Source organism: Leptinotarsa decemlineata, unplaced genomic scaffold, assembly GCF_025532065.1.
Source record: "Leptinotarsa decemlineata unplaced genomic scaffold, Ldec_3_MD MMD2_tig00026294_RagTag_RagTag, whole genome shotgun sequence".
In the NCBI taxonomy this organism is placed as follows: Eukaryota; Metazoa; Arthropoda; class Insecta; order Coleoptera; family Chrysomelidae; genus Leptinotarsa; species Leptinotarsa decemlineata.
In genome coordinates, this window is record NW_027412674.1 from 4,677,491 (window position 1) to 4,702,284 (window position 24,794).

A 24,794-nucleotide genomic window follows, 5' to 3' on the forward strand; every position below is an offset into this window, starting at 1 on the left:
CAAATGGAACATATTTTAGGATAGTTTTGGAATTCCGAGATGATGTTGACTCATTTTCATGAAACATCCCTTATATCAAAAATCAACTGTTGACGAGATATTTCAGTTTTTCTTGAAAAATTAAAACATGTGCATGTCCATCATAAAACTATGGGCTATGAAATCTTCATTTCGAACAGTTACAGAAAGTTTACTAGATCTTTTAGTTTGCCGTCATGGTTTGTATTGAAGACAGGATTTTAGATAAATAAATGATGAAATAAAAATCTTTATTGTAAATGTTTCATAAAAGAGCGAAAATTCAAAAATATTGCATTGTCTTTTCACACAAAACATAAAAACTATTCCGAAATATGTTCGAAAATATTTCCGTTAACTTCCAGATGTTTATCAACTCTCTTCAGTAAATGTTTATTTACAGAAAGAGTAATTCCATCAGCATCTAGGGCAAAACTTATTAAATAAATTATTGTATGATTGAATCTGGTGAAGCACGTAGATTTTGAATGAACATACAATAAATAATTACTTCTAGGAAACAGGTACAATATTGGCATTTTATGTCAAAATTCAATTAGATAAATGATTAATTTTGGCAAACAGGTCCTTTATTTTCTGTATGTAATATGTCCTAGTCCATGTTAAAATCGTGTTCACATTCATTCTCTGAATGGTGGCAAGCATATATGGAATTAGTTTTCTTCAGCTCAAAACATGCAATTTGAAATTTTTTGAAGCTACAGCTACCGGACTGAGTCATGACCGGTGGGAGAAATCGTATCAAATCTTCACGAGTTTGACTATTTAAAATATGTTTATGGCAATTTACTTTCAAATTCCATCACTAATTGAATAGTCCTGAATTTGGATGTTTACGGCTCGAAAAATCTAACAGACTGATAACAGACTTCTACACATCTACTACACAGCTTGAGGGAGGGGCTTCTCACCGGCTATGACATCTACTGCACAGCTTGAGGGAGGGGCTTCTCACCGGCTATGACTCAGTCCAGCAGCTGTAACTAACACTTATTGAAAAGTGACAATTGAGAAAGTTAAGTCTAACCATTGTTGAACGAACAAACAGAGTTTTTTAAATTACCATGAAATGTGAAATACAGTTTATGGATTTCTGCAAGGCAGTTTGTCAAAACCATATGATTTCTATAAATTCAATTTTATTTTTAGTTTTTTTCATATTCTTCTATAGGTTATATTACTTCAAGTTATAGTAAGTTGAGCATCAATGTGAAACCTATTGTACTTGAAGAAGTTACTGGTAAACATGGTGGTGACATTCCATTGGCTCCGAACCGTTTGTAAATGTCGGCTTCGTCAGACTTAGAGAATCAGCACAAGATTCTATAGAACAAACATTTATTCATTTCTGAAAGTTATTGGTTATGCATGTTCATCTACAAAAAATGTCTGAATTGAATTTATCAAGTCACAATAAAATATTTCACCGGAAAGGTAAAGGGGTTACCGAAAAAACGTATAATAAATATGTGAATCAGACTCTGCAACTATGGAGACTATACCTACAACAAACGACGATGATTATGGTCGTCGAATTGTTCAATTAAAATCATTAGGGAAAAATATGTTTTGTATTTATTGTGAATTTTTATTATCAGTAACGGATATCGTATGCAAAAAAGTATTGGATTGGCATCGATTAGAATAATTCTTAAAGTTTTCAACGTGTTTAATAATAAATTTTTGGAACATTGATGATGCTGTAATTTATGTATTTATTTGAGGTTCTATCAGTGCTGGAGTAAGAAATACCCATTTAAACAAGATATTGACTGACTGACATCGATTTACTGACAATAGAATCCCGACATATCACATCATAACCTTTTTTGCAGCGTTGCCACATCGTTTTTTTTTTATTTAGAAATATCGTTGCATCCACCACAAGGGTTATTAGCAACATAGAAAAATATATGTTACAAGTGGACATTTTTCTTAATTATTTTCCTAATTGTCTGTACTGTACAGACACGCCTGAAGAAGCTATTGATAGCGAAACATGTGTTCCGTTTTTGTAAAACTGTTTAGTGAGTCTTAAAATGGAGTGTTTCTATACGTTATGGATTTTCATCATGTATCGGACGATTCCATCACATAGCCAATTCTAAAACAGGTAGTACTACCCTAATTGTTTGTATTACTTTATTGAATTAGTGCACAATCCATTTTAAGAACCCATAGGACTAACAACAAAATATTTGCCTATACCGAGAATTAATGTGTTATTAAAATCCCCAGAATATAACATCTGTAAAATTCATAATAGTTTCTATTCAGATTGTTATATTTTTGTTGTTCCATTTGGATGTTTCAAATATACGTTTAATTCGTGACAAGTTAATTTGTAAGCAAGTCTAATTACGAGATGAGTGCTATCGTAGATATATTTCAAAAACCGAAAATAATATGTCAACTAATCCCCGATACTTCTGGAAATATATTAATGATAAGAAGAAACTTTACAATCTCCCTTCCCGTATGGTTTATGATGATATCTCTACTGATAACGCTAATAAAATAGTTAATCTTTTCTCAAAATTTTTCTCAACAATTTATGACAGCACTACAGTCAATGAAATCCCCAAATTCAAATTTCAAAATGTAGCTGACGTCTGCCACTATAATATAGATATTAAGGAAGTTATAGATTTAGCTTTGAAACTACCATTTAAACTAACAACAGGTCCTGATAAGATACCCTTGCACCTGATTAAAAATTGTATTTATACTCTAGCAAAACCACTACACTGGCTATTCAATCTTACTATTGAAAAAGGAATATTCCCAGAATTTTGGAAACAAAGCTATATCAAACCAGTTCATAAAAGTGGACTTCGTAACAATATTAAAAACTATAGAGGCATATGCAATCAGTCAGAGTTGCCCAAAATGCTGGACTGTCTAATCACTAGAAAACTTTCATTCGATTTCAGAAACATCATAATCAATCAACAACATGGTTTTACCAAAGGGAAATCAACTTCTACGAACTTATTACTTTATGAAAACTACATCATAAATAATCTTGAAAATAGGCTACAAGTGGACTCTATATACACAGATTTTTCTAAAGCCTTTGATAGAGTCAACCATAACCTACTGATTGATAAGTTGAATGGCTTGGGTTTAGAGGGAGATGTTTTAAATTGGATTGAAAACTACCTTTACAATAGAGTTCAATACGTTAAATATGGCAACTCTATATCTGAACCGATAAATGTGCCATCAGGTGTTCCTCAGGGATACCACATAGGCCCATTACTGTTCAATTTATTCATCAATGATGTCTCCACTGTTTTTACCTCCAGCTCATTTCTAATGTTTGCAGATGATTTAAAGGTGTTCAAATCAATACAAAATATATCAGATGCTCAGGCACTTCAATGTGATTTGGTAGTTTTCTAGCTGGTGTGACGTCAACCTTTTGCATTTGAATCCAGATAAGTGTCAAAAAATTACTTTCTCAAGGATCAATAATGTATATGATTACTCGTATAAAATCAATGGGAATGATTTAGCAGTAACGGATAAAATAAAAGATTTAGGTGTCGTTTTTGACTCAAAAATGTCATTTAAGTACCAAATAACGGAAGCCTCATCTCGAGCCCGTAAGATGTTAGGCTTTACTCTTCGTTCTGCTAGAGACCTAAGTGTCGAATCTATAAAACTGATTTATTGTGCACAAGTGAGATCCATTCTTGAGTAGAACTCCATTGTATGGTCACCCTATTATAATGTTGATGTTGAGTTGTTAGAGGGGTGTCAAAACAAATTCTTGAGATATGTTGCTTTTCAGTTAGGATTAAATAGAGGACAGTATAACTACTCACAGATATTGAACATGAACACCTTAATTCATAGGAGACTTGAAACAGATCTTGTGTTTGTCCACAAAGTATTAAACGGCTATATTGATTATCCAGAAATAGTTGAGCTTTGTACTACTCTCTCTGTGAATGATAGAAGAACCAGAAATAGTGATATTTTTAAAATTCCTTTTTGTAGAACCAATTATGGTCAGAATGAAACAATATGTAGGATATTGAAATCAGCAAATCATTACCAACTTAACCTGGAATTGTTCAATTCATCATTATTATCCTTCAAAAAATCGATTAAAAACATCTGATGTATCTTTAGTTTGTAAGCACATGTACAATTTATAAAAAGATATTTGTAAAAATTGGCTTGTCCGTTGAAATAAATAAATAAATAATTACAATCCATGAAGGCAAAACACCGTGTTTCAACTCTGCACACTGCCAATTCAATTAGAATTCTACAGTATATGTTTTTTTTAATCACTATGTATGTATCAGTGTTTGTATAATATACTATTCTATTAGTCTACTGATTTTACATGCTATCGTATTAAATTTTACTTATACTTATTCATAGCTGTGAACTTGATTATATTTGTCTTGTAATTGGCATTACTCCTGTTAGACAATAAACCCCCCCTTTTTTTATATAATTTCATAGTTAAGTTATCGAAAATTTGTAGATTTTAAATCACCTGTTCAATATTATTCTTATATGTTAGTACTGAAAATATATTTGAGGCAAGTCTATTCAACTCAAAATGATACACATATTTTCTTATACCTATCGTTTTTTATATTTGAAGCTTTCTATATAATTAAAATCACTTGTACTTTTCACCATTGAACAGTAAAACTGTACAGAATACAGAAAAACAACTCATGGATGGTCCTATCCAGTATCTAAACATACTTCCCAAAATATTTCATATCTGTTGGAGATAACCACTTATAACATCCTCCCATGTTATTTTGTATTAGATATTTCATGGTATAAGGGTTTTGATTATTTTCTTCCTCCCATTTTTCTTGATTCCTCATATCATCGAGTATCTTCTGAGATACAGCCGTTGCTTTGAAGGGTAATTTCATAGCTATGTCTACTAAGAAACGTTCTACTTCTTTATATTCGCATTTACCTCCTACTTCCAGGATGATACGTCCTACAAAACATTCACCAAATAGAGAAGTATCAGTAATTAATCCCTAACTAACAAGGTAAACAATCAAACAAGTTAAATTGCCATGATTATCATAAATGTTGATAAAAATCGCTTTTTTGAGATTTTCATTTTAAAACTTGTCCTGTTTGTTTATATGGTATAAGTTGTTTCAGAAGTTCTATTCATTATTTTGAGTCTACTTTTAACTGTAATTTAGCTATTCATTCTTATTTTATTTGTGAGCTTGTAGTGTTTTCGCTGTGGCGATGGTTTTAGTGTTCGCAAAGTCTATATTGTGTCCTGTCTCTTGATGATGTTTACACAGGGCAGACTTTTGGACAGCAAGTTGATGTATGTATACTCTACTTGTCACACGTCTGTTGGTCTGGCCTACATATGTTAAATGGCAATCGAAGCATGGAATTTCATATATACACCGAGATTCATTGACATTTTTGTCCATAGGGGAACGGAGTAATGTGGAAATTTGATTGTTGGCGGTGAATATCATTTTTATATCCTGTTTTTTTTTTAAATTCGGCAAATTTTGGATCTCTGGTATCCACTCCTGGGGATCCAAAAGACATCAATGTTCTCTACAAAGCTTTCCTTCCCTAGATTAAAGGTGTTACTGACAAAATTGGCCGAATTCTCAAAAAACGGGACATAAAAACGATCTATACCGCCAACAATCAAATTTCCTCCGTTCCCCCAAGGACAAAATTGCCAATGAATCCCAGGGTATATAAGAAATTCCACGCTCCGATTGCCATAGATCATATGTAGGCCAGACCAATAGACGTATGACAAGTGGAGTATGAGAACGTCAACTTGCTGTCCGAAAGTCGGACCCATCTTAAGCCCTGTCCAAACATCAAGAGACAGGACACAATATAGGCTTAGCGATCACTAAGACCATCGCCACATCGATAACACTATAAGCTCGGATGATTCGCGAGGCTATCGAAATCGAAAAGCGACCTTCTTGTCTGAACAAACATGATTTTACCGAGTTGCCTTACATACATGCAGGAGAAAACTAAAACTCGGGATCACTTATTTCTGCTTTTTAATAATAATCTTTATTCAAAATAGACATCCTAATATACAAATGATAATATGATTGCGAATATTAAATAAAATTTTAGACGAAATATATAATATTATTAGATGTTAGATATAGTATTAGATATAACATGCGAAAATAAGAAAATGTACTAGTGGGAAAATGGACAATGAAAAGAAAACAATAGATGCAGATCTTAATCTAATAATTCTGTGATCGTATATATTCCATAAGGGAGTGTTTAAATTGTTGGAGTGAATTGCTTTTTTTAATGTTGATAGGAAGTTTATTATAATTCAATAATCCCTTATGAAATAACGAGTTCATTGTTCTTGAGAGACTAGTTCTTGAAACCCACAGGTCACTGCTACCTCTTGTAGGATAGTTATGAATTTGATGGTTGAAACTGATAAATTCATTGAAGTAAGGTGCTATTTGACCAGTAAGTATTTTAAAGATGAAAATCATTGAAAAATAGTATAATCTGTCTTTTATTGTCAACCAGTTCAACGCGTCAATCATTGTTGCAATAGGAGTATATTTGTTGCACTTTAACAGTATTCGCATACCTCTGTTTTGTAGTTTTTGTAGCATTGATATGCAGTTTCCGTCAAGCAGAAAAAGTAAACTGGCACAGTAATCAAAATGCGGTTGAATTATTGATCGGTAAACTGTTAAGTTGGATTGAAATGTTAGTTGACGACTTATCCTTGTAGAGAAAAACATTTTTTTAGAAATTTTGTTGTAGATGTATTGAAAGTGTTTTTTCAGATTCAAATTGTTATCAACTATGAAACCCAGATATTTATATTCTTCAACAATATCAATAGATTCGCCATATATATTAATATTGATTGTATTCTTATCAATTGAATTATATTTAAATGGAGTTGTTAATATCATGGCTTTCGTTTTGTTAACATTTAATTTAAGTTTATTTCTGTTCAGAAAGACTGTAATATTAAGTAAGCTCATATTTAGTTTGCGAATAGCATTATCTAAATTAACATCACTTGCTGCGAGTAGTGTATCGTCTGCAAACAAATTTATGAATTCACAGTCTGGAATATAGTTAATATCATTTAGGTATAGTATGAAGAGTAGGGGACCTAATACACTACCTTGCGGTACTCCAGTATTAATATTTCTTTCACTCGAAAATACATTGTTGACTTTCGTACATTGGGATCTATTGACTAAGTAACTTTTAAACCATTGTAATACATTGCCAGAAATACCATAGTATTCTAATTTAGAGAGAAGGATTGAAATGTCGATTGTTTCAAAAGCTCTTTTGAAGTCTAAAAATACTGCCACTATAAATTTATTTTCGTCAATTAATAGTTTCCACTTGGACAGAGTAAGTTGGAGGGCAGATTCACATGAATGCTTTGATCTGAATCCTGATTGATATTCCATTAATAAATTGTTATTTTCAATATATGTACTGAATTGGTTATATACAGCTAGTTCTAATACTTTTTCAAGTGGTGGTAAAGTGTTTATTGGGCGGAAATTGCAGACTTCATTAGTATTTGTAACCTTAGGTACTGGAACTATAGTACTTAATTTGAGCTTTTCAGGAAATTGAAATTAAATAGAACATTCTGTGGATAAGGTCATATCAGAAAAGTCTACACTAGGAGGTTGCTGAAATTCTATGATTGAACACTTCATTTCACCCGGAAATGTATCTAATTATTGATATTGCGTAAGTATGAAAAATTCATTACAATCTTTTCATTCACTTTTGAAAATCCAAACTTTCAAACAATTTAAAAAATTTAAAGTTATCAGCAGATGTTCAAACAATATTTCACTTTGCACTATATTAACTCTATCTTCTATTTGATTTCGAACTTCAATTAATATTTATTTTGTAATAATGTAAAACTAAGGAAATACGGTCTGGGCTTCTCGAGATATGTATCAATTGAAATTTCCCTTGTATTTGAACAGTTCACATCATCGCTTATTTTCATTATCTTCCTTAAGTTTTACTTCTTGTACACTCCCTTCTTCCTGAAAACTTTCTCTCAACAAATATCGAGTCTTATTTCTTGAATCATATCAAATCGATCTAAGAACTTTTGAATGTTATAGGAATAGTTACAAACTTGACATTCACTCATTACTGAGGTGAATTTATGGTTAAAAACTAATATTTTTTTTGTTTCAAAATAAATTTGTCTGCCGGGGAAATGATAAATATTGTAACGAATTAAAGAATTAACTGTCTTAAACAAATTCATTTTTAACAATATTTCACTATCACAACTAATTTATGTACAACACTTAGCAACTAACGGTTAATTTATCATCACAGTTAGATTTCTTTCTTTAAACGCACGATTCACTTTCTAAGTACAGACTAACTGACTGACTAGAAGCGGCGCCTTTTTATAACGGCAACGATCGCTCCGCATCTCTCTAGGGATTTCGGGACTCATCTACACCTTTCGCGATGTTTCGCGATGAGTCATGCGTTTGCTGACTGAGATATCGGTCAGGGCCGGCTTCAGATTCATTACAATATGTTCTATATTTTGGATGAATGTGATATACATTTTTTTAGATCCTGTAGAATGTATGGAGTTCAATATCGTGACACAAGCTCCATGTACGATTATAGAATTTTCAGAGGGTTGAAGAAAGCTTTGAGAATTTTGCAAGTGGTGAATAAAAATGCAACAAATGCAATCACACCCAAGACATGAAGAAATACAGAAGTTTTTCTTTTATTTATTCGTTACAAACTCCAGTTTGTAGAGAAATTGTAGATAGACCTAATTTGTGCGTGGCTCAAAATGGACGATTGTTTCAAAATATGTTATAAATTTAAACTTTTTGAAAGTGAATTGTTCAATTTGTTCACTTTTTTCCAGTATTCAATAAAAAAGCTGTTATCGCTTCGATTTAACAAGTATCTCATACTTTCCTAAAAAATCAGATACAAATAATTTCGATAGAACTATTATTATTATTATAAATTTTAAACAACAATAATATTATAGAGAATACAAATGGGTACAAAAAATTACTTATTGATCTAAATGAGGTTGTCAAACACTTATAGCCTACATTTCAGTATGTCGTCCTCAACGTTCAATACAAATTATGGTCCTTCTACTGACATCTGTAACTGCATTTTTAATAAATCGGGGATTTATATTTGCACAGCACTCGCGAATGGTATTTTCCAGTAAATGGTCTACTTCGGTACACTTTTTGTTTCAGGTAACCCCACAAGAAAAAGTCTAAAGGCGTCAAGTCGGGTGATCAGGTGGCCAATAATGTTCCCAGTTACGTCCAATAACTTTGCCTCTGAACATTTGTTGGAGGGACTGTTTTAAAGCAACCGTGTGATGTATTGGTGCGCCATCAAGCTGATACCATAGGTCTTATTTAATATTTAAAGGCATATTATCTAAAACTTCACTAACCTCATTATTTAAAAGGTTGAGATAACCGACGGATGATAAATTTTCCCTAAAAAAAATGGCCCAATTATTTGGTCGTTAAGTATCCCACACCATACATTAGTTTTAAAGGAATACTGATCACCACATTCAACTGTGAAATTGGGATTTTCTTGGGCCCACCATCGGCAATTTTGAGAACTTACCGTTCCATTTGAAGATAACGTTGCCTCATCTGTCCATAAAATTTTATACGGAAACTTTACATTTTCTTCTCTCTTTCCTTGAAACCAGAATGAAAACCCCAAACGGACATCAAAATCTCGTTCTTTTAATGTGTTAATAAATTTTGGCTTGTAGGGCCAAAATTTATTCTTTAATAAAATTTTTCTAACACTTTCTCTCTTGTAATTGGTATTTTTTATAATATCGGTTATGCTCGTTTGCCCGTGTTCAATAACTTTTAAACAAATGTTAAGTTGGGCATCCTCATCATATTTACTTGGAGTGTGCTTTTTCTTAAATTGATTTGCTACGGATCCTGTTTTTCTGAATTTCGACATTATCCTTGACACAGTAGTATGTTGAACATTTTTTCCTGGATGCGGTTCATTAAAAATGTTAGCTACTTGCCCGTTTGGTGTATTCTCACCACATATTAAAACTATTTCTATTCTCTCCTGAAGAGACAACATTATTGCAACAATAACTGTTAAAAATTTGACAAGTAAATCAACAACAACTACCATAGCATGCATTTTGTTTGTCAAGACCTACTTAAAAATTTTATTCAACGTGATTAAGCATCCTTACCGCCTTAGTTAGTGTTTATAATAATCTGTAAATACTGAATATTGAAATTTTAATGTAATTTCAACTCAAGTAATTTTATTAATACTTATTGCAGTTTTTGAGTTGTGTCTGCTTTTTTAAAATTGAAGGTACTGACGTTTGTTTAAGAAAATAGCCAAGTGATTAAAACTTTGCACCAGTCATGTTAAAATTTTATAGCACATTTTTAATTTCTCTCTAAAAATGTCCGTATAAGTAAAAATTCATCAGAAAAGTTAAACTTCATGATGAGTTTGTTATGTATACATGAATTGATGACAATTAACCGAACTTGTTTTTTTAAGGGGATATCTGTCAAAAATAAGCAAAACGTTAACTTTATCCTAGTTGCATAAAATTTGGCATAATTGCCGTAGACACAACTTTTTCAAGTAACTATTTTTTAAATTCGATCTAGAAATGCACTTTTTCAATTTTTTTCAAAAAAAAAAGTTTAATTTGACAAACACAGAACGTCAGTGGGTCGCAGTTGGCCGCATCATTTTAAGTTAAATTTAAAGCATAAACAAGTGCCGAAGTTATACTTCATTGAAACTTTTCGAAAAAAAAGTTTCCCATATGGTGCGCACTTTAATGGTGACACTGTATGTAATTAACTAGGGATCCGCCCCGGCTCGGCACGGGTGCAATGCTGATACAAATTATACATATAAACGCGTGCGATCGCTGCTAATTATAAAGTGCTCTAGGGCGAAGATCGGCCTTCGGGCGTCGGACCCCCGGCCGATACCGCCGCAACTCGGCGGGCTGGCTGTCCTGTTCATCTTTCACTGCCTGAACCACTGTGCATGCTGTTTTTGGGGAGTGCATTAGCTTGGGATGTGGGGGCTGAGCAAACCGGCCATCGCACAACGATAGCTTAATCCTGAGGTGTGGGTATCCGTCACGAGAGGATGAATGACACTGAGCCTATCAGCTGTCTCTACAGAACCTTTGAAATACCGGGCGCCCTCTCGTCGTGGCATCGAGTTGTCAAGGTAATGCGGAGCCCTGCCATGATTGACCTTCTTTCCCTAGCTACTCGTGGAACTTTTATGGACAGAGTAAACTTAAAAATTATTTCTGACACTGAGTCTACAGAGGAGGTGGATGTCGAGCATACGACTCCAACTGATCTCCCTGAATATTTTAATATACACCTTATAATTTTGGTTTCAATAAGTAATTTGTTGCCATTCCTCATACTGATATAAGATACTGAATATTATAATATACTAATGAAAAATTAATCAATTTAAAGTATTTTAGGGGTACAAGATTTCTTATTTTGAATAAAATTCCAATTATGGGAGCTACTTTTTTCTTATTGCTTCAATGTGTTGTCTCCATGATTCAATTTCATCTAACTAGAATTAGACCAAAAAATTTAGCACTAGGGGGGTATTTAATATTTTCAATATTGAATTTAATTGGATCTTTTGAATCAATTGATATACACTTTTTTGATATGAACATATATGAAGATTTCTGAAAATTCAGTGACATTTTATGGCATTGAAGACATAAGATATTTGATCAAGGTTTTTTATCGACCTTTTTTGGGTATTTGGTACCTTCCACAATCTGAAAAATATGAAAATTATAATGGAGAACTTTATACAAATGTAGAAAGGGCAAACTTTTTAGTTTGCCTCGATAAGTTACTGTGTAAAATCAAAGTATTTTTCACAAAAAAAATGTTCTATTTATTCAACAATTTTGCCAATTTTGCCAATCAAAAAAATTGCCAAGAAATAATACAATACTTATCTTAACGTTTCGGAAGCCAAAATCTGCCTCCGTCTTCAGAAATGGACAGAAAATTCAAAGATATTTGCAGTTATTTCTTTGCTGATTATTTAGTTCTCAATTTCTTCGACAGATGTCAAATGAGTTTTAAAATGTGAAAAAGGTCGATAAAAAACTGATTTTCCTCCACAAAAAATGACGTTCGTTCAATATTTGATCAAGGTCTTTTGAAATATTATTTTGATTTCTTGTACACTATTTCCATTGTAAATCAATTTGGTGTCATCAGCAAACATTTGCAATTTATTAAATAAATTTACTGTAGCCAAAGAATTGAAATACATAAGGAACAAAACAGGTCCAAGTATTGATCCTTGCGGTACCCCGCATATTATTATTTTTTACTAATTATGTCGCTTATATGGACATACTGCTTTCTATTCATTAAATAATTTTGAAACCAATTATAAACTAAACCTCGGATACCTATATTATGCACTATTTTCAGATGAAATTTATGGTCCACAGTATCAAATGCTTTCTTCAGGTCTAATGAAAGAACTCCACATTTTTTGTTCGAATCTAAATCTAGCTGTAATTGGGTTATGGCATCTAATAGGGACAGACAGCAGGAAGCGACTTTGTTTTATACTATGTAGTGATAGATGTAAAAGAATAGACGGTGAAGCTAGATTGCGTAGAATAAATTCAAAAACAAACACAAATGAAGTTGGAGTCTTCCTTTTTCTTCATCTCCTGAAGACGCCAACTTGGTTGGTGAAACAAGAGTCGAGAAAAGTATTTAAGGTCTGGTGAATGGGAAAGCTGCTTGTTTTTGGGATAATCTAGATGATTTACCTGATTTCACAGGAGTCACATAATGGTCAATGGCACCTTTTCCTCCTCCCATACGTGTACCTAGGCCCTGTTTTGTCAGTGGTTGCCATGGTGCATCAACTCTCCAGATGGCAAACATACGACTGGCGTCTATTTTTCGACCAATAATCTGACGCATCATTTCAAAGTGTCCCCATTTCAATCGGCCTCCTCCTAATGCCTACAGAAGAGAACAACATTTTGAAATAAAAGAGTGTTGATACACAATTACAACTTTATTTTTGGATTATTATTAAATTAGCTCTTCAAAAATGGGCAACTCCTCCAAAATTTATTATGCCAAGCAACAGAGACACAACTCCAGATGTATTACTACATACAAATAACATTATATCAAATATTACAAATGTTGAGGTAACACCCGATATAGGATCTGATCATTTAGCTATCAAAATATCTTTCGACGTGGAGAAAAAGACAGAAGGAGACGAAATCATATGTTACAACTTCCAAAAAACTGATATGGAGACATAAAAGACTTTTGTAATGAAACAATTATAGAATATACACCAAAAACTAAATATAATTTCGGTACACATGAACTTCCCCCATTTATTGTGAGTTTGATTAAGAAAAAAAGGAAGATGTATCGTGAATATAGAGCAAACAGAGATCCAACGTCTAAAGCTTCAATTAATAAGTTTAACAAGAACATTCAGAATTTTATTCAAGAATACAGAACCCACAATTGGATTCAAATATGTGAAGCGGTTCATGAAAAGAGAGGCAAATCCTATTGGAATGAAATACGGAAATTTTCCAAATACAAAAAGGATGGAATAAGTACTAAAAATATTATAGATAACAATAATGAATACAAGTTACCTTTCGAAAAAGCTTACATATTTGCTAAAAACACCCTAAGAAGATGGTCTTGTCCTCCAGTCACGCTTAAAAATATGGGATCCCACAGACAGATCATGTGAGATACCTTGGATTGCACTTGGACAAAAGACTTACCTGGCAAAAACATATTTTGATGAAGAGAAAGCAACTTTGTAATCATTTGCGAAAACTTTACTGGCTTATTGGACAAAAGTCTGAATTGTCTCTTGAAAATAAAATACTTCTTTACAAGATACAACTGAAGCCCGTTTGGACGTATGGAATCCAACTGTGGGATACTGCATCCCATTCAAACATTGAAATCATACACAGGTTTCAAAATAAAACATTACACATGATAACTCCCTGGTTTGTACCTAACAAGTTATTACACCGTAATCTACAAGATTTAATACAATCACAGTAAACATAACTACTGTTTTAACAACGAGGATGTGACACAGGTCACATATCGAGCGATAGCATCAACCAGCAACCAACTGCTGATGTTCCCAGAAAGGAAACAGATTGTAGTAAATAAATAAAGAAAATTATTGAAAGTTCCTCTGCCTTTATTATATCATTCGAAGTGGAGGCCATAGAGCACAAAAATGAAATTCGACAATTATAGTTTTTGCTGGATATTTCAGAAACGACCACTGATATTCTCAATCTGGAAAGAGATTATTCTAATTCCCCCAAAATAGTGAAGTTTTGTCCAATTTACCCGACTTTGTAGTCTTACCGAGATAGCAATAAAGGGATCAGCTAAAAGAATCTGTCTGTATATTAAAACTGCTAAATATACTTTGTTTTAATTGCACATTGAAGCAAAAATGAAATATTAAGACTTTATGGGGAATTCTACAGTAAATTTAAATTACAAAGAATGTCATACTCATATTGTGTCTATAATAACTATATGACATCTGACATAAATGGTAATGTATCATGCCAAAATTATGAAGAACTTGATATAAAAATAGTGTATCACCTATGCCAAATGACATATGTGATATAATGTAATGTTTCCAACTTTATATGTATGATTGATGACTTGTTTACTTTATGGTAATACCTGGTCACTTGAATGAAGTGAATAAAAAAACTTTTGTCTAAATACTACTGGAACATTTTATTTGTACGACTGGTTTCGGGTTTGATCCCAATATCGAGTATAAAACTGAAATCTGAATTTTGAAATAACGATTTTATTAGAATTTTCAGGTATGCTGCAAAGACAGGTACTTGAGAGACAGGATGCCAACTTAAAATACCACCATGAAAATTCTAGGGGTTGTTAAACTCATAAATTCAAGAGAGGAGACCTACACAAATCAAACAAGTTGCTTGTTTATGGGTATAAGTTTCTGGTTTTTATTTGATTTGTCAATTTCCATGGCCTCCAACAGATTCATTTCTCTTCTTTTACATATAGGTAGGATCTGTTTGGACAAAAAATCTGCAATGTACAAACATCTTCAAGAATCAAACCACAAGATGAATGAAGATAACCTCAAAATCCTACATATATGTAATAAAGGGAGAAAAATGAATCTGATGGAGGCCATGGAAATTAACAAATCAATTAAAAACCAGAAATATATACCCCTAAACGAGCAACTTGATTTATGTAGGTCTCCTCTCTTGAATTTATGAGTTTAACAACCCCTAGAATTTTCATGGTGGTATTTTAAGTTGGCATCCTGTCTCTCAAGTACCTGTCCTTGCAGCATACCTGAAAATTCTAAATAAATCGATATTTCAAAATTCAGATTTCAGTTTTATACTTGATAATGGGATCAAACACGAAACCGGTCGTATAAATGAAATTTTCCAGTGGTATTTAGACAAAAGTGTTTTTATTCATTTCATTTAAGTGATCTAACTTCATAATAAAAACGTGTGACACAGACATTTTAATAGTTATAATGTTGGGAAACATGGTCTACCTTGTTAATAATAATTTGAAAATCTATATGGAATATGGCATTATGAAATTAAGGAAATGGATAATTGTATGGCGTATTATATGCATATTTGTGCGGAGAAAATGAATATTGACTAGTCTGATAAGTCTTGTACTATTGTATAAAAATTCAACGACAAAATATAAAGTATCTATCGATCTATTTCAGAATTATATGTAAAATTAGGATCGTTATCATGTCAAAGTTTACTGGGCTTTCGTGCATTTACCAGTTGTAATTTCAATCTATCTTTTACAATAAAAGGGAAAAAAACCTCAGCAATTATTAAAAAATATATTCACCTTCAAAAGTCATCTTCGGTGTTAGCCTGTGCTGAAATAATAGAGGAAAAATAGGAGTTTTTTTCAAGGCTTGAAAGTTTGTGTGACAAATTGAAATACACTGAAAAGTATTACTTCACCTTTTCACTTGCAATAAAAAAAGTTTATTATTATTATTAAATGTACAGTATGATAACTGAGAATATGATACATGTAATCAAAAGTTTTTTGTTACATATAACATAAGTTGTATTGAAGTATTCAAAAAGAAATTCATTGATTATGATTTTTCCAATTTATCTAAGAGTCAACTGTGACAACAATTATTATTAAGGACTGTATCATTACAAATGACACCTGACTGTAAAGGTCAGAATTTTATTAATGACACCTATGTTTTTAATGGTTTGAGGGAGGATACAGTTTCTTCCTGTATACGAGTATATTGAATAGTAAAGTCAAGTGAAGTTTAGGGATCATTTCAAGTAACATACATCTTTTTGATTCTATAGGATGATTTACCTTATTCATTCAAGCACTGAATCTTATATGTAATATTGATAATCTGTTTAAAAATCTGTTTAAAATCTGTTTTTCCGTTAATCAGCTGTCGCCCCCATACGAACGACAACTCTCAGAAGTTGAGAAACTTGTGCGAGCTAAGGACTAACGAGGTCTTACCTTTTAACGTGTGATTCCTAACACGGTTGCAGAATCATCCCAGCTTCGACCAGATAAATTCTATCGAGAAAAGTATCTGGTCGAGGCAGGAATCGAAGCCACGACCTTCCGATCCTGAGTCGGGCGCACTACCACCGCGGTCAAATCCACAACAATAATGTATCAAAACTCTTTTTTTCAGATAGCAAAATTAATAGTCAAACACAAGATCATGAAGAAACTAGTAGTGACGATTTCGATATGAACTTGTGAAATGACAACAATGTTAATTATGAAACTTATGTAGATTGCATAATGATTAATAAAACCCATTTTACCCATGATTTTTATCTCTATACGAGGTCTGTTCAAAAATAAGATGAATTTTTTTTTCTCAAAAAATATTTTTTTATTTACCAATTTCTATTTTATGATAATAATAATAATAATAATTTTATTGCAATACGATCTACAAGTGGACACAGCAAAAGTCAAACTTTCGAAAAGTTAATTCTCATTTACCCTGGAATTACCAACTTTAAAATAAACAGATTTTAATGTATCATCATCGACAAATTACAGTTGTAATTTCAAAAATATTCATGATAAACAATATTTACATATTTACATATTTTATTAATGATTTTCGTAACAAATTTCAAATTAGCCAGCAGTTAAACGAATAGTAGCATTTATGTCTCAAATAAGAAATGACTGAACTTCTAAACTTCTTGAAGACCGTGATATTTTTAAGTTCCTTCGGTAGAGAACTATATGCTTTTATTGCCTGATAGTAAGCTCCTTTCTCATAATATGTTGAGTTATGTCTCCTTTTTGTCCCCATCTCAGAGGATGCTTTTCCAATCCTTGAACAGTTCTGATATGCACTTTTTGGTATGTACTTGAGCGCTCTCAGCGATTCGATTTTGATCTCCTCAATCATCGCAAAACGCAGGGTGGCAAATCTGGTGAGTACGGTGGCCAAGGCATAATTACGGTGTTGTTTTTCTTCAAAAAATTATGAACAAGCTGTGACGGAACAGGTTCATTATCGTGATACAAAAGCCATGAATAATAATATTTATTTACCGTTTGTGATATATAGCGTATATGTGGTAAGTCAAAAATGATTACTTAAATGAAATTGAAAAACAAACACACGTTTTACAGTGCACTACTTATGATATGAAAAATTTAAATTTGAAATTAAAATTATTCTTTGCATATACAAAGATATACACATTCACCAACTTATATACACATACAATACCAGTTGTTTTCTTTGTATTGCTTCTCGCAAGCGGCGCATAACTTCAAGATAATACTCCTCGTTGACCTTACTACCATGTAACAAAAACTCTGATGCACTACGCTACGGTTATCGAAGAAAAAAGTGAACAAAACCTTGATATTTAACCGAACTCGGTATGCTTTTTTTGATCTTAACTCTCCTGGGCTTTTCCATTGAGAAGATTAGACTTTGATTTTGATGTCATAACCAACTTTGCTGTGATACGATGATTGCCCAAATTTTCTGAAAAATTGCATAGCATGAGCCAACCAATATGTCGACATCTTCAGCTTCTTCTCTAACAATAATTTGAGGATTCTTCATAACAATTTTCTCCACTTACTTAACATTTTTATCGGTTGTTAATGTGCTGGGGTTTTCAGGGTGAGCGTCATCATTCACATCTTTTCAACATTCTGTAAATAGCTTCTGTAAATAGCTTTTACCACTTGTTAACATTTTTCTGACTCTGATTACAATCCAAGTATACCACTGTCAACATTTCAAGTGTTTTTGAGCACTCAATTCCATTTTTATACAAAATTTGATGCAAATTCTCTGATCCATTTTCTTTGATAGCAGAAAATCACTTCTAACACTTCTAACTTGTCTGCCTTTCACCAAGAAAGTAAACACTCTAAACAGTTGAAACTGTGAACAACAAAAAAAATTAAAAAATGCTAATCCAATGTACGTTGTCCACGAAATTTAAACATTTACCTTATTTTTTGAACAGTCTTTATATGCTGTCACTCAAATCATTGAGTCACCTTACACCTTTTATTTACGCCCCCTTATAATATTTGCGTGTTAAGAACCTATGCTAGTCAGAATCGACTGATACAAGGGCTGATGAAGTGCAAGGCCGATTTCTGCCAGATGATAGTTAAAGTACCTACTCAGCAAAGTATGACTATTCAATGAAACAATTTTCAGCTTTACAGACAGATCGTTACCCAGAGGGTTCAGGAGCTCTCAGTCTATAACTTGTGACTCAGCACTTGATACTGAGTGCATGAATCCACTGAGTTTGGGGGTTCAACCCATTCTAGTAGTTCTGAAGGTTATACCTGGTGACAATCTTCATTTCACTCAGGTATATGTATTTATCAGTGGCGGATTTAACAGGTGGGCAAAAGCGCGCTTGCCCACTGGGCCCTACCGACGAAAGGCTCAGGGCCCCTCATGCTAAAAGTTACACCTTCCCTTGTGGACCGCACAAGTTCAATTGTCATTCAGGGCCCCCTGTTATCAGGGGTTATTAAATATAAAATCAAATAACTTTTGTAATAAATCAGTTATTTAAACCGTCTACGATTTTCTCAGAGTTTGTCGAATATTCTGACTTATCAAAAACGTTCTAAAGGAGCCCCCGGGCCGGGTGCTCCCGCGCATGCGCGGGAGCTATCACTATGCTGTTCAACAACTTAGAGAAGGGGAAGGCCGATGTGTAGAAAAGTGGGGGATCGGGTGGATCTTTTGACATACATCAGCCTTCTCCAAGTTGTTGAACAGTACTGTACTGGAGTAGTTTCTACAAGTTCTGTTGACTTCCGTGTCAATCGAAATCGTTTATCATTTATCCAGTGTTTATTGACAAGTGCCGCAGTCGTTTGAAATGTAAATTGTGAATTCATTCGATAACAAACAACTTGATTCCAGATACTCTAGGTATGTACATTAAATTTATTTATTTATATAATTAAGCACTCCACTCATTGAGAGCACAAATGCAGATTTATTTTTTAGAATGTAGTGAACATTTTTTTACCCAACGCATGCTATTGTTATTATTGATTGACCTGAAACTATCAACATCTTTATTTCGAATAATTAGATAATTTGAATTTTTTTATCGGTCCCTTCACCTTCGGATTATCCAAGTTCTACTGTACCTATAATATTATTTCTTCTCACAACGAAAATGATACCTTTAAAAAATCCTTTAATAGCATTAATTATCGCTTGAAATTATTTTTTTATTGATTTTCGATTTAATCGATTTTTTCTTCAACAAAATTAATGTCCAAAACGATTCTTCTGGAAAAATCAACTAAAATCGAAACCAATTTTTTTCCAAAAATCAACATCCCTAACCCTCACTTTTCCTCGCCTCGGTAGCCTCGGTGAAATATTTTGTCACTAAACAGTTGTTCCTTTGTAATTCAAAAATTGTGTATTAATGGTTTTAGCTGACATGGAAAAAACAAAAGAAAAAAGTGGATTTGAAAAGAGGAAAAATAGAGAAAAAAGAAAATTGGAAAATGCTGGAATAGACCCTAAGCAGACTAAAGTCAGCAAATTCTTTCCAACTACAACTTCAACACCAAAGTCAACATCAGTAGAATTTCAAAACGACGATGATCAAAGCTCCACGGAAATCGAATTTCATCCAGCAGAACAAGAATCCCTATTCGCCAGTTCATCTACCAAAAGACATACCGAATCAAGCTATGAAACATTGGCTACAAAATCGCCGCTAATCCACCAAGAAATTTGTAATGACGAAGGTATAGTAGAAATCAAGCAGGAGAACGAACCGGTAAAAGCTGGACCTGAGACTAGTGTTAGTCGAGAAAAATCCTCCGTCGACAGAAGTGTTAATGACCAGTCGTTTTTCAATAATGAACAGAAAGATAACTCCGCACTCACTGATTCATTTGATAAAGAACCAATGTCCGAATCTGAATTATTATTTTCTGCGAATGCACCGCTAATAGTATCGAAATTCAACAATGACAAAGCAATTTATAAGAATCGGATTTTGAACGAAGATCAGAAAAGAATGCTTTTACTTGCTGGCCCTTGTCAACCTACAGAAGCTGATATGCCCAATGGCAAATTCAAACTCACAGAAAATGGGCGCCATTTCAACTCGCAGTATTATTATAAACGTATGCAGAAGCCTTTCGACGAAAATGATCTTAGCCCTTGGTTATCATACTCACCGACTCTACATTATGCTTATTGCCATTATTGCTGGCTATTTGGAAATGAGGTTACGAAAAAAGGTATATGGTGCACTGGTTACACGGATTGGAAACATGTTCAGCAATCCATTTCAATTCACAGTTTGAGCAAGGCTCATCTCCAGAATGCCGTTGCAGCAGCAAGTTTTCTCAAGAAAGCTGATATCAGTCATCAACTAAATCAACAAATTAGCAAAGAAGCGAAAAAATGGCGTTACGTCTTGAACATTTTTTTTGATACCATAAGAACTTTGTCTGGCTTGGGTGTCGCGTTTCGAGGTCATCATGAAAAAATGGATGAAGAAAATCCTGGTATATATTTGTCTATCATCAAACTCATCTCCCGACATAACTCGACTCTACATGATCACATCGAATCCTCGAATCGGATAAAATACTTGAGCAAAACGATTACATTCGAATTATTGAATATCTTGGCTGATCAAACGCGAAATTTTATTATTAATGAATGCAAAGAAGCAAAATTTTTCACATTGATCGCTGACTCAACAACTGATGTTGCTCACTTGGACCAAATGGCTATATTGGTGCGATACGTTACAATCCAAAAATATGAGACAGGAGCCAAGGAACTATGCATCAAAGAACGTTTTTTATGTTTCATTCGAATCAAAAAAGGGGATGCTGTCTCGATTTCTCATGATATTATTGGGGTCTTGTTTGAAAAATATCTATTTGAAAAAATTCATTTATGTGGTCAAGCTTTCGATGGCGCGCCTGTTATGTCAGGAGAGCTGAATGGATTGCAAGCACTTATCAGAAGATATGTTGGAGAGAAGGCCTTCGTTCCGTACATCCATTGTACAACGCATCAACTCAACCTGGTTCTATCTCATGCAGCTGAAAAATTCGCCAGCCCTTCAATCAAACTCTTTTTCGGAACATTACAGCGAATTTTCAACTACTTCTCGCAGTCTCATCGGCAATGGGAAAACCTTTTGGATGAAAGCAAAAATCTGTCTCAAAATACAAAATCTTTCGGCATTCAACTTCTGGAAGAATTGAAACTAGAACTTTTTGAGACCAACTCTGACTGTCGAAGAGAGACACGAGATGAACAGTGTGCTGTGCCACCGGAAGATATCGAAAGCGAATCGCTATCACAGAAACGAAGACTCCACATCAAAGGCTTGAGTGATACTCGTTGGTCTGCACGGTTAAAAGCAGTAGAAGCAATCATCCAAAATCTTGACTGTATTGTCAACTGTTTAGAACGAGAAACATCGAGAGAAAGGGCTACCGGAGAAGATATAATGGACGCAAATTCTCTACTTTCGGCGATCAATTGGCTATTTTTGCTAAATCTGACATGGTGGCATTCAGTCCTATCATTCATTGACATTGCTGAAATGCAATTACAAAAAAAAGAAGTTGATCTTTTGATGGCCCAAAATTGTCTTGAAAATGTGATGAAGAACTTGCAAAACTTGCGTCAGGAGAGCAAGTATGATTCTTTCGTTTCGAAAGCTAAATCTCAATGGGAGAAGATGGGATGGAAGAATCCGGATTTTCCGATCATTAGACAACGACGAACGAAAAAAATGCCAGGCGAGAAAGCAGAGGACAGTTCTCTGGATATGGCAACGAAACATCGCATTGGGTACTTCGAAGTTCTGGACAGAATGTGCAGTGAGTTACAAGAAAGGGCCAAAGGTTTTGATGAGATTAACTCACTTTTCGGATTTCTCAAACCTGAATCATTCAAAAACATGGAAGAAAAAGAAGTTGAAAAAAATGTGTGCAATTTGATGGAGAAATATCCAAGTTTTTTTACAACTGCCCTGAAGTTGAGCTAATCAGTTTTGTTGAGATATATTTCTCACAAGAACAAGATTCTAACAAGCATAGTCCATTGCAATATTTGAACTTCATAGTTGAAAAAAATTTGATCAGCAGTTTTCCGGAGTGCTGCAGTTTATTGCGTTTGTTCTTAACCCTTCCCGTCAGCACTTCCAGCGCCGAACGAACAATGAGTTCATTGAAAAGAGTAAAAGATCGTCAACGTTCTACAATGAGTGCAGAAGCATTGGACGATTTCAGTATACTTTTTATTGAACAGGAAGTCGCCAATCAAATTGATCTGGATTCAACCATCGACGTTTTCGCGGAGAAGAAAGCGAGAAGAGGTTTCAAAAATTAAAAATTTATTTTGGTTTCGTAAATTCTAAAATATGGAAATTTTCTCGATGTAAATAGAATACAACTTTTATAATGCTCATTTATAATAAATGAAAACATTTTTATATTCAATAAATTCTTAAAACATATGTCTTTCACTTTCCATGGAACACCTGACACAACATAATTTTCTAAGGGGGGGGGGCCCTAAAGAAATTTTGCCCACTGGGCCTTTTTCCTTAAATCCGCCACTGGTATTTATGTCTGTATTTTTATGTTGTGATTGTATTTATTAATTTTTATAATTGTAGGCGACTTTGTCAACGAGACAATGAAGTATATTTTGAATTATTGATAAATTAATAACACATTTCAAATAACGTTGCATCCAGTTTCAATGATAACTGCAAGAAATTTTCTCACCATCACTCCATACTGTTTATGAAGTAAAAAATTGTGAATGGGTTCAGGGCCTCTCATCAGTCTCAGCTTTTTTTGCATTTTAGGGGCTCTTATATTTGGTGGATACTGTGGGGCTCTTTCAACAACTCTGAGCTTAGGTCTTTCAGGCATTTCCACACCTAAATTATAAGAAAACTATATATCTATTCATGTCCATAATATTGAGAGAATCTTACCATCGTAATTAGGTGGAGGAGGATAATGTTTAAATCCTAATTTTTGAGTTATGAAAATAGTTGGTGCTACAAATCAAAGAAAAGTGTATTATTAATAATTTGATCACTATCTCTGTTCTATGTATTACCTCGTAGTATGTGCAATTTTTGAAAATTCATGGTCAAACAGACCAGCTCTGACTTCATATCCAAATTTTAAATGGCCCAAAAATCAATAAAGAAAAATGGGAAAACAACAGAAAACAATAAAAAAAGGTATTTAAAAGTTGGGTTAAAAAATGTGTTGCTGGTTGCATGGGACCAATCATGGAACATTGGAGCATAGACACAAGTTGGATGGCTTATGCTTGTGATGTCTAAATACCTTGGTGTATAGTCATACCTGTAAAAGTTTGGGACAGAATGAGGGATTTATGGCTAACTTGATTCAGCGATTATGGACTTAATATTCAAAAATATATATAAGTAATAAATTGTTCAATAAATTGATGGATATGGCTGTTACTACGTGATAGGAGATCATAATGAAAAGAAAAATGAAAATTTCTATGTTTTTTACCACTTTTATTTGTAATTAACGTTACTGCAACGACGAAACCATTCTTTTTGCAAAGTTGTAGAAATCATATCCTTAGCAATAGGAAAAGTGTGAAATACTACATCAGTTACACCACTTTTCTTTAAAGTCAACTGATTGCTTTCGCAAATTGACACTGTACAAATACGACCAGACATTTTAACTGAAAATTACAAGGTTATTTAATGGTTAGACAATTATTGCTATTACTTACAAAAATGTGAAGATTTTCAATTTTTACCTTAATTTAATTTAAAAATGTTCAAAAAAAAAGTTCCACGATGGCGAAAAACAAACCTCAAAACGGAAGAAAATAACAGAGTCTTATATAGCATCTACTCGTTACACCAGTTTAAAAAATGTCCAAAGCACAAAAAAATACGACTTTCACAATAACACACTCAATGTTTTAGAAACCTAATTGGTATAGTTGAATAAAAATTCAATCGAAATATACAA

At 33.3% G+C, this 24,794-nt stretch overlaps 1 protein-coding gene across 1 annotated transcript; it reads right to left on the minus strand.

Annotated features, from left to right (window-relative positions):
• Window positions 1–255: 255 nt before the first annotated feature.
• On the minus strand, window positions 256–24,071 carry mRpL16 (mitochondrial ribosomal protein L16). Its single transcript, XM_074180195.1, has 5 exons — window positions 23,887–24,071; window positions 23,759–23,824; window positions 23,544–23,701; window positions 12,947–13,145; window positions 256–5,023 (listed from the first exon to the last, which is right to left on the minus strand). Exons 1-5 carry the CDS (start codon window positions 23,942–23,944, stop codon window positions 4,764–4,766), a joined length of 741 nt encoding a protein of 246 aa, XP_074036296.1. The 5' UTR covers window positions 23,945–24,071; the 3' UTR covers window positions 256–4,763.
• Window positions 24,072–24,794: the final 723 nt, after the last annotated feature.